Source organism: Neodiprion fabricii, chromosome 5, assembly GCF_021155785.1.
Source record: "Neodiprion fabricii isolate iyNeoFabr1 chromosome 5, iyNeoFabr1.1, whole genome shotgun sequence".
Taxonomy (NCBI): Eukaryota; Metazoa; Arthropoda; class Insecta; order Hymenoptera; family Diprionidae; genus Neodiprion; species Neodiprion fabricii.
In genome coordinates this window covers 31,106,425-31,118,520 of record NC_060243.1, presented here as the reverse complement: position 1 = coordinate 31,118,520, position 12,096 = coordinate 31,106,425, and the positions used below count along the sequence as shown (strand labels likewise).

Here is a 12,096-nt window from a genome sequence, read left to right as displayed (position 1 = left end):
CATCATGGCAAAGATAAGGTAACACATTTAATGAGCGTAAAAAATAAGTGGTAAACCAACCGTTTGAATTCCTTAGCCATCATGAGTCCGTCATCCTTGAGTGAGGCGATGGTGATGGTAACTCTGTTCTTCATATTGCTGAAGTGATAAGCTGCGATTCTCATTGCCCAAAGGGCGAGTCCGCCAGTACCAACAATGAGGATCTTGCAGACGCTGTTGTCTCCCCTCTCTGCGAGAAGAGCTTGGACATGTTCGTGAGCGGCAAAGACAGTGTTCATTGCCAGGAGAGCACCGGTGGGCAGCATAGCAGCGACGCTGAGTTCCATGCTATCAGGTATTTTGATGAGATACTTCAAGTCGTGGACGACCATATATTCTGCATAGCCGTTGGGAACACCGTCGTACGGGTAAAGAATGACTCTATCTCCGACTGCGTAACCGCAGTTTTCCTTTATCTCGCTACCCAGGGACTCCACGGTTCCAGCGACTTCATACCCAGGGAAAAGGGCTGCGTCTCTGACCCCGTAGTGAGGTAGATTCACTGGTAAGTCACCCTCCTGTGAAACATCCTGCGATAGCAGGCTTCCAGTGCTCGATACAGACGTTAGACTTGTCTGGCTTGGAGAACGGCGAGGCCGGTAACACGCTCCTGCGCAAACCACCCTGATTCTAGCACCATTCGCAGGAACGTCTGGAACTGGGATGTCAAAGCTGAAGACGCAGTCTCGCCCTGCTAGTCCAGGACTTTCAATCGAAACTTGGCGGCACAATTTATTCATCTTGCGAGGTTGCGGTTCCCTGTTTAAAAAAAGAGAGAATATTTATCCAGAATTCAGACAATTGGTAAATATTAATGGTTTTCTTTTTATAGCAAGGTCTTGGAAAATCTCACACGAATATACCGTTTAAGAAATCAATTCGTAAACAAATAAAATATAAAACGTATAAAAGATAAAATTTCGAAATATTCGCGGACTTTTTTCGAAACTTGACTATTTCGAGGGTTTTCTGTTAATTTCTCTCTTATTCGTCATCCGCGTTATTGTTAGTTGCGAGTTACGGTACGGTATTATTTTTGAGAGGAAGTGAAAATTAACGGTCCATGAAACACTAATCTCTACGCTTCTCCGAAGCTGTAGAGTCGCCGGTGAAAGCTATCTGACGATGACGTTCCATAATTTAAACATTCGAAAACTATTCGGTCACGCTACTTATCCAAGATTCAAATGTTTCGAAACCCGAAGCATAGAGTACCCTCCTTATACTTTAGTGCATTAGGCATGTGATACGTAAAGCTAAAAATACTAAGGATTTCGAATAAAATAATTAACGCTCTATTGAAATTTCCCAAACTTGTGATGTGTTTAAAACGAAGTGGGGGAAAATTCGAAATACGAAAACGTACCTAAGCGGTTCACGAGCTGCGCAATGAGCCAATGGAGTAACGGGAACAAGTTCGACAGGCATTTTTTTTAGAGGAAGACGAAAAACAAAAGCCACTGGTGCAGTCCTCGAGTTAGCCGGTAGTAGACGGCAGCGAATAGACAATAGAACTATGCAATAGACAGCGAAAAGGACGGCGTCCCTTCCGTGTTACGGTAATAACCGTTTAAAAAACGAGAAATATAACGCGATGTGCGATGCGTGCTTTTTCACAGATTCGAAAGAGTAATAGTTATTTTAATTTAGTCTTGCGACAAATTCGTGGAAAATTGATCACTTTACACAAAGCGTATCACACCTCTCGCGGTACGTTACATGGAACATCTGAATGCTCGCGCTGCGCTCCGTTTCCTTTTTATACCTCCCGACAAACTGCGCAACGCCCCAACTCAACCCATAGAGGAACTGGTGGTGGATGGAACACTCGCAGGCCACGTGCTCGGTTAATGTTCACACGACGTGCCTCCGCATATCTCGATACTTCCAAAACCTTGCGCTTGTGTTTGTGACTGCGTTTCTTTTTCTCTTCGTAGGCAGCCAACAGCTGGTATACTGCTGGGTAAATTCTGCTGTTGCCGAACAAGGATACTAAATTATGTGGCGAGCCGCGAGGATCGAGTTAGAATAAAGTAATTAGGTCCTTTTCACAACTCGATATTAAAAAATAACGTCATCCGTTCCTACCTATATCCTCATATTACGCCAATAGACGTCACAACGATAATGTTTAGTTCACACATCCGTGTGATGAATTGTTTGAAAAACATTCGAAACGTTCTTTGGGAGCATTTTAGGTTCCTGTTTGATCCCTGCGTCCGTCGTAATCAGTAATATATGTGTCAAAGAATATATGCATTTACCTAGAAGGCCGTGGTCATTGTTGCAGCTGAATCCTCTGAGGTCAGAATCCTGCACCTTTAGGCATGTATTACATAACGAAGCCTGTATCAAAGTTGATATCACCAAACATCGGAGTCCACGTGTCTCAAACTCTAAAAAGGGCTTAACAGCCTCATTTTGTACGCAATTCTGAACAAAAACACTGCCAACACATCTTCATTTGACGTAGAAATAAATAAATGGCTTGAATTCTACGAATTTACCATCGCGATTTCGTAGAATGCGTGCCATTTCTTTATCTCTGCGTCAAATGAAGATGTATCGTAGTGTTTTTGTTCAGAATTGCGCATAGAATGGGACGTTAAAACCTTTTTAGGAGATATATCCGCCAACGACGAAATCGACCAGGGCACCCCCTTAATCTCGAGCATAGTAATAGTTGCATAACACAGCTAAAACGGCATGCAAAATTCGTAATACACACAAAGTTCTGTAGGCTGTGTACGCGTGCATGCTTGAATGCGGCAGAATTTGTCATCACTCGCAACAATGGTATTGTATCGTCCCTCTAGGATAACTCCATATTCTTAGGTATGATATGTTCTTTACTTTTCTTCCTTTCCCCGCCAATTTACCCCTCATTTTTCATTTGAAATCTCGATCTTTCGGATCTGTGACATATCTAGAGAAACCTTGATAACGCTTTTCTCTCCCTGATCTCACGGGACCTAGGATATATGTAGGATCGATTTTTCGGAATTAGAAAGACCGGCGTCCACGGACGGGACGCGTGCCAATGCTCAGAGTTTTTCACCTATAGGTATACATACCTACACATACCTACATATGACCGTACATATATTATGCCTCGGCAACTCTAGGTGTAGAAGTGTTTCGTCGTTATATACCAAAGAATGGATTCAACGGAAAGGCCGATCGAGTTTTAGGCTAGCGCCACGCCGTCTGGGAAGGACGTGTACCTACACCTAGATCGGACGCGTGTACGAATAATTCTAAAATTATCAATAGAGTATTTTGTGTGGGTATACCTATAATAGCCAGGTCGATACCCGCGTGCAGTCTTGAAACGTAATATTTACGTTTTTACATACCGATGATTAATCATTTGCAATTCGATTCAGTCTCAGTGCTGAGGTAATTGCAAGCATCCTGTTACATGTACCGGATGTGAATTATTCGGTGATGCAGGTTACGATTTAGAATCGTTTATTCTATTCGGAAGAACGTGAATATATCGGGCCATCGTTCCAAACGGATCTATTTAGGAAGCTATTATATAGCAATTTGCGTTTCGGAATCGTGTATAATAATTCGTATATATATATATATATATATATATATTATCTACGCGCTTTCATCTACAGAATTATTATATATATATATTGTACTTCAACGATCGTTAGCCATTATTTAAATACGTCGAGTATACCAATAATAAATTGCATTATATCATCGAAACGGTATTGAAAACTGATATAGACGGATATAAGGGAGGTTATATTTAGGGAAGGAAGTCCTACGACAATCCAGTGCAGGTATAGAATACCGAGAGATTAATGGCGAAAGGAAGTTGCGTAACTGTAAATCGTTATAAATATATTATAGAAATCGAATTGTAACAACGATGGCAGGTGGAGATTCTCGGAAGAACGATCAACATATTTCAATCATTGATAAGTTGGGGGGAAAAAAAATTAAACTTTTTATCGTATTATTTTCTTCACGTCAGAATCGTTATCGCGTTCCCCTGACGAAAGTGATGGATTCGCGTTGATATTCGAGTTTACTCTACAGCTGCGTGTACCTATATGTATACGTATATTATAATTATACATCAAGCTGCCCGTTGTAGTTTTAACGTTAGATTGAATGAGAACTTGTCAAAATCACGCCCCCCTCGGTTGTTAATCATTGCGAACTGGTTTCAACACTGTTAAACAAGTACCACCCATAGCTGCAATTTTATCTCTCGGATCTTCATCCTAAATGAAAAAAATTATAGCCAATAACAAACGGTGATAACTTGTTTTCTCGATATTTATTGTTTATTTTTTTCGTTCCTTCATTGTATCGATTTTATCGTGATTAGGATATCTTTTTCATCACAGTTGTTTCCTTATTTCTTCAAATCTATTTACAGTAACTTGTTTACGAATTTTTTTCACTCAAGTACACAATCGGCACGTGGATATAAGGCGGTTCTAAAGGCCAAGGCGAAATTTGCAAAACATCGCAACGTGTCAAGTGTATCTTTGTTTGTATTGTAATTCTCATACACATCTACATCAGCCACGTGGTGTATCCAATGCGTGATACATCGTTGAATTCATACGCAACTTGGGTACAGCATCAGAGTGATCGATATTAATTACTGCCATTATTTTCGCGTCGATAAATGACTTAGGGAAAGTAATTCTATACAACACTGGGTGGAAAAATAAATTTTTAAATATTCACCGTCTTATGTTCGTCGGTTAAAATTTTAACGTTTTGTTAATACTTACAACGAGCTTTGTGTATTCTCAACCGTCGCCGGTTCTCTTTTTCTCCTTTATGTTTTTCTTCTCTCTTTGCTCGGTAGTTAATACATGCTTTCATGTATACAATAGACTCTCGCTGGAATAGAATTCAGAAAAAACTCGAAAGTATGACACAAAATTGAACCGTGTCATAAAAGCGTTAATAAACACGGCAGTGTAATGTGTATACGCAAAATTGAGCACTTTGAACTAAACAATTATTCTTTGAAAAAGTATGGATCAAAGAATATACCAAGAATTACGCAGCTCAAATGATGTATACATTTTTACGTTCTTAACTCGATGAGAAGTAAATAAACACGTCTAGTTTCCTTTGCCTAATTCCATATTATTTTCGGTATTGTATTTCAATTTTTAATTTAAATAGAAATTTCGCTCAATTATAGTTGTGGAATAATCTGGAATTGAATGTGTATTCTGTTCAGTTCGTGTAATATTATATCCAAGAATAAAATCCCGTCGGATGTTTATTTCCGCAGTTGTTTCTTTCCACGAAATATCTATAGAGGTTGGTTTTTATACGCAAACGTATTAATAGTAGTTTAAAACAAGGGTCGTTATTCGTAACAACCATCTGCTTTGTATATTATTTCCAACTTGATAATTTTTCCGCTCAAAATGAAGACACCGACGTTTCTGTGTTATATACATATTATTCATGGCTCGCGATGTGTACACATTCAGGCAAAGCTATAATTAAAATGTAGGCACGTTGTGTCCTTGTTTTCGCAACGATGGCTGTTTGCAGGGAAATCCTTATTCGCGCGTGAATTATGTGTTTATATACACCGAACTACGACCTCGCTCATTTCTGTAGTTCAAATATTCTAAAAAGAGATGTCTTCCCCAGATTTTAAAGCAAGAGAAGTAAAACAAGAAAATAAGGGGAACGCTCCACAAAGAAAACAGTCAGAGAGAGAAGGAAACGAAATCACATTATCCTAATTATTCGATTAATGTGAAAGTGATTGTATATTTTACAGTTGACTGATTATTAACGAACCGAGGGAATGCAAAACTGACCAATACCAACATAGAAATCGTTGGTAAATTACCATATTCATGTACACATTCAGTCTCAGCTTATGGGCTAAAATTAAACCACAACACGTTTAATAGGTAGAGTAGAAATTGCTTTGTATAAACGTACGTGCGGATTCGCATGGAAATTAGTTGGAAATGAGAAATTACAATTTTAAAACTAATTTATCCCAACGCGCTTCAACAAGATAAGATGTATTCATTATCAGGTGCAAGATATTCGATCATCTGAATACCCTGTAATAGATTATATTGTTAAATGCAACGTATCGCGATTATTATTTATATACTATTTATTTGTATTTATATTGATAATTCGATTTCCTCGTGCGTCAATTGTCCGGCATAATCCAACTGTCTGCAATTCTAACCAGAGTATACCTGTATAATATAAAAAGGAAACTGCAGTGACGTAAACTGGAAGGCAATTACCTTTACATAATCATCGCGGAGCGTAAATTGATATTACAAAAACTGGCCGTAAGGTTATCAGTAACGATTAAAAGTTTTTAGAAATGTTAACAAATTTTCGTACCTCATCTAGCCAAATTTCTTTTCTCTATTCTACGTATCTATATTTCCTAATTTTCTCCTTCACTCTCGCCATGTTATTGTCAATACTTCCCACGCATCATATTTCATCTATATACAGGGTGACTCAACTGAGAGCATGATGTTTTAATCAACGGGATTTATTTTAATGCAATGTCAGTTCCACAATCATAGATTCTGCGAATGTTTCTTATTTGTTGATTCACTCTGTACATCAGCGAATGTATAAAGCTGCAGGTAGTAGGTGTTATGGTACAAAGTCTAATGTCTGAATCACCGTTCAACAGTTTCAACAAATTAGCGAAGGACGACAACTTTATAAGACTGGGTTACACGGAAATTTCAATTCAGTTAGTTACACCTGGAAATGTCTATCGAAAAAAAAAAAAATTAGAAGTCCAAGTTTGGTAAATGTGTGATAAAAAGTACAGAAAGCATTATTTCTACAAGGGCCGTTACATGCAAGTTTGGAATATAAATATTAAAAAGCATTACGGTATCAAGCTTGATGCCTGGATTACTGTGTTTTAGTGTCAACAAAAAGCGTAAGTGCTTTTTCGACACTGTGATCATCGATTAAAGCGATCGAGTTATCATTTCGAATGATCATTTGCTCCACATTTCACAAATACCCGAACACCACGGCATTGGAAAGTGAAACAAACAAGTCTGCTCAACGTGATCACTGATCACGGTAAAAACGTATACCTTGAATTTAATTGTATAAAAAATGGACAATTGCCAGATGATGATCGAAGAGAAAATACACGTATTATACGCGAGAAAGAATTCATCGAGAAAAATTCCGTTCGCGTTTCTGTACAGGATTTCAGTAATTGCAGACATAACCTAAAATCGGTATAACAAATATCGATAAGTGCATTTACAGAAACAAACGAAGGTGACTTATGATCGTATAACACGATCGTCGTCGTATTGTGAAAAAAAAAAAGAAAGAAGCGACACCGCGATCACCTGTGCTTGTAAGTGATGAAATAAAAGAGAAGAATCTAGAACAACGGTTACCTGTGAAACAAAGAACAAACTAAAGGACAAAAGATTTAAAAAAAAGAAAAGAAAAAATTGAACAAAGAGCGAAGCAAACGTCCCGGCGTAAGAAAAACATATTCTACTATACGCGTTTGAAACGGCGAGGTGTTGCTCTTTGCTCGTTTTTGGTGCAACGCCTGTGTGCCGCGCAACGCCAGCCGTCGGCAAGAGCCGAGCAGGGGAAACGGTCGATGATCAAGGCATGCCACGATCACGTGAACAGCATCGAACCTGCACGTGACTGTGAGTCGGTCACCTCGCTCGCTACATGGTACATGCTCATCCGTTGCTATCGCCTACACCGCGAAAAGAGGAAACGAGCCCCAGTCCCAGATTTTACGTAGATTTTATACCACGGAGCATGTGTGTGTGTGTATGTATCGCGAATCTGCACGGTTTTTATACTTGGTACAGTTTTCATCGTGATATTTAGATCGCAGCTGGCGCCTAACTTTTCCCGTCTGCCAAAAGTATAATAAACATAACGGAAGGAAGAAACGCGACCAGGGATGAGAATGCGAATGCTGATGAGTGATGAATGAAATGAGAGAGGGAAGAAATATTAAAAAACGATGAAGAACTCAAAGTTGAAAGTCCAAAGCGAAGATAAACTGAGCAGATGAAAAAGAAATCGGAAATTAATGACTTCTTAACGTTTTAAAATTCCACCGTGCAAAACTTACCGAATTCGTATTTTGATAGGTTTCGTCTAGTGACGAAGCTCGGGAGTTTCGCACTGTGAAATAAAAAAAAAATGGGTTCCCAGCTGGCACCAAATTAATTGTTTTTGACGAACCGTTTAGCTCATGGATGGAACCGTGGCATTACGTAAATTTTAGGATGAACCCGTTTATTAATATTGTATGTACCTTCAGGTGGACGTCACCTGCATGCTAAACACATACAAGTTGCCAAGTTTGCCTTGAATCATCGTCACGAACCTACAAAGATAACGTACCAAACTGATGAGTGATTACTGCTCATTCTTACAACTATCCGTACGTTGTTGGTTTACTGTTACGGCGACTCAACATCGCAGTCGTTGCCTGTATTGAGTAACTAGAAAACGATTCTATGTGCTACTATACTTTTCGAAAGTAGTAATCGTATCGATTCATATAATGGGTTCTCGTGAGAAAAATGGACGGCCCATTAAAGCGAAGGATGCTCACGTATACTGTCCATCATTGCGAATCAATTAGAATGACTGGAACTGATTGATATCAGAAAACGATTATAATCCATTCAGTAAGAGCCATCAGATCACAAATGGTGTGCTAAGCATGATCGTAAATCTGGGTTATATTATCCATCGCGGATACAGACTTTTTACAACCTGCTTTTTCAATTTTCTTCAATCGGATTCTCTGACTATAAACATATAAAACTGCTCGATCCTCCAAATCGCTATAATTTTATTCTTCGATCCAATCTTGAAATCAGATTATCTCATAAAGAAATGTGTTTATCGACTGAACGACCCTGGCATAGTTATCAATAAACGTGCACAAAATGTTTGTCCTTATATTAATTAAAGCACGTTCCCGATAGAGGTAATTAGCGATTCGCAGGAAAGAATAATACTGCGTTACTCTTTGATTTCCGTCAGATACAGTAGTCCTGTTTACAATGATTAAACTGCCACAGCGGGATTAGTAGTATTTACGTAGTGACGGTCGGTTTATGTATGAGTGATCGATAAGTCTCTGGGTAAGTCGTCGATCAAACGTCTAACGACAGTAGCTAAAAAATTGGATTAAAGTAATTCGCAGATGGTAAAGTATTTGAAGTAACTACACCGAAATACCACGTCGAATTTCTTTATAAATCTAACGTTTACACGCGTAATTGGGTCGTTGTTTGATACTATAATTATAACAATGTCGGATCATGATTAAAATTTAACGATAAGTCTGTTTGCTGCCTCCAGCAAATGCTGATAAACGTTCCTGAATAACGCTCAAGGGATTCGCATTGTAATTAAATGGATGCTCTCAATTTGTGCGCTCGAAAAAAAGATCAACTAAATCAACCATCTGCGGCTATTGTTAAAAAGCGATCGCCTGATGCGGAAACGCGGGGTTTTTAATTATTAATCAACGTAACATGTTTATTTTCTAGAAATATAACTTATTTCTAAGATTTATCTATAGTATAGCATAGCAAGAACGTAGTGTAAACAACTAAAGTTAACCAATGTACCGTTCCTTGATCAGTACTGCATACGTGCTTCAACTCACGATTCGGTGATCTGAGTTATCAACATGAAGACCGAGGAAAGTCGGCGTCAGCAGCTCTGTAAATATTATATAAAGCTAAACGAAATAAATAATTTCGGTCTTCATTACTCTCCGGAGTAATCGATGTAAATAAACGGTTTTACACATTATTCGTCGAAGTTATAAATAGCAATGGCAGTTTAAGCATCTACGACGTTTTAATACATTGATTGGTCGTAATTGATGAGATAACGACTCGACAGATTGCGGCAGTATTTTATACCGCACACGCCAACGGTACCATTTGGAATCAGGGAGAATGATCACTCGATTCAAAGCTTAAAAAATTGAACATTATACAGTGAATAACTGTTCAGGCCAAACGATGTCTGAGGTCAAGTTGGGGTCGAATGAATCAGATGACGTCACGAGCGCAATACCACGAGGGGGTGTTCGAGAAGTGTCCACAGGTTCGACATACATACGTGGCACAAGAGCAAAATGAGCGTTGAAACTATGCCACGTAAAAATGACTTATTGTTAGGTACATACATTGTATGCGCATATGAATTATACGGTTTGTTTTATACCGCTTTTAAAGACCTGAAACGATGTAACTGTTGAGCGAGTGACGTAATACCGACAAACCCATCATCAAAACAACACCGTATACCGCAACCGAATGTTTGCATAATAGCTGAAAGATAAGGTCATCCGAAAAGATGCTTTTTCGCTTTCTCAGAGTAGATAACTTCTTGGCACACAATTGCTTAAATATTTTAACAGCGGATAAACCGAGAATGATTGAAAAAATGAAACGTTGAACTAAAAGGCCTGCAACTCATCGGTCGTGGCTGTTATCTAAGACACGTACTAGCTTGACTTGGTCTAATTGACCATACGCAGCGATGATCACGTAACCGTGAGTGACCGTTGGATTTAAGTGTCGCCCTGGGTTGAATAATATTGACGAAATTTCACTAGAGATGTGCGTCGAAAAAGTTTACGACTTTGGTTGACACATTGTTTACGAATATCACGGATGACAAACGTATCGTGAGTCAACTTGTGGGTGTGATTTCAAATTATTCAACGCGAGCTTGCGCTTTTGCGACGCGGTGAAAATAAACGACAAAAACCAGCAACACGCACACTGTCTCTTATCTATTGCGACTTGGGTCAATTTTACGCTCTCGTAACTTCACACTGTGAAGGTTGCCGTAACAGACGGTCATCAAGCAATGTGTAGACGCGCATAAGAATTTCCCATCGCATCCTCAAATTTATCTAATCTGTTTCCACAAATATGTGATAAGAAGTGTTATTTATTTATTTCGTGTATTTTTTCGGAATCGTAATCTGTGATCGAACTAAGTAACCAGGTTTACTGACTCCTCTATCCAATATGCGGCGTAAATAGAATAGTAAATAATTTCGTTTTGTTTGATCAGTATACGATTATGCGGTGTCAATAGTGCCAACACGCCTTTGGACTTTCAAACATGCGTAGTATGCGGGTTTTTTGGGATTTTGTAATAAACGAGCCATATCTTCATCAGTATAATGACGATTTAAAATGATGCATTTGTTTTCTAGGCATTGCCATGACACCGACAACGCATTCTTTTCCCAACACCGTATAGATGTGGCTACGACACGGGTAAAATTTACCGGCTGTCAATCCGGAACAAGAAGTTTGTCCTGCCAAACGTTTCTCATACCGTGTGCCAAAATATCTAGGCTGACAGACTAGACATGTTCACACGGGAGAAAAGTTACGATGAGTAAAGCATCTATCGATCGACGAGGTGGACAGCCGTGACGACCTTGACACTACGAGACGAGGGGTACCAAACAGATGATTAAAGCAAAACAGGACGAGGAAATAGAAAGCGGAAATGCTCGGAGAAGTAAATGACATGACGTCGGAATAGGGAGGAAGTTACTTTCACACACTCACCTGTTACCAGGCAGTGACGTCCAGTAGAGATAACTGCAGTCCACTGCAGAAAAAACGAGCTTTGTTTCGCACTGCTCAATTTCGCGGATGCAGAGTGCAAAACGGAGTCACTGATGTTTTTATTTCTTTTCTTTTCTTTTCTTTTCTTGTCTTTTTGACTATCTTTACGATAGTACGACAAAAGTGGAGAGACAATTAATTGATGACGAAACAAAGGAGGAACAAAGGAAGAAAAGGAATAATCACGGGTGACTGAAGATAAATCACAAATTGCGACAGTGATTTCAATTTTCAACTGTTTACCGCCCCTTTTAACAAGTGTTTACTCGGTGACTGAACGAAGGACTGACTGGCTCTCTGACCGATCACACTCTTCTTGTAACAATTGTTAGGGTTTACCCTGCTTGTCCTACCTCAGACTTGTGTCAAC

At 39.1% G+C, this 12,096-nt stretch overlaps 1 protein-coding gene across 2 annotated transcripts in view; it reads right to left on the bottom strand.

The window, feature by feature from the left end:
• The window catches only part of LOC124182312, a 13,417-nt gene extending 1,321 nt beyond the window's left edge, over positions 1-12,096 (bottom strand). The window contains exons 1-2 of one of the 2 annotated variants that reach the window (XM_046569420.1): positions 11,667-12,096; positions 61-798 (exon numbers count right to left, since the gene is read on the bottom strand). In XM_046569420.1, coding sequence (XP_046425376.1) covers positions 61-779 — 719 coding nt within the window. In that variant the 5' untranslated portion in view covers positions 780-798; positions 11,667-12,096. Of the gene's footprint in view, positions 1-60; positions 799-1,405; positions 1,776-11,666 lie in introns of those variants that run through there. The other variant, XM_046569419.1, reaches the window with a different exon arrangement.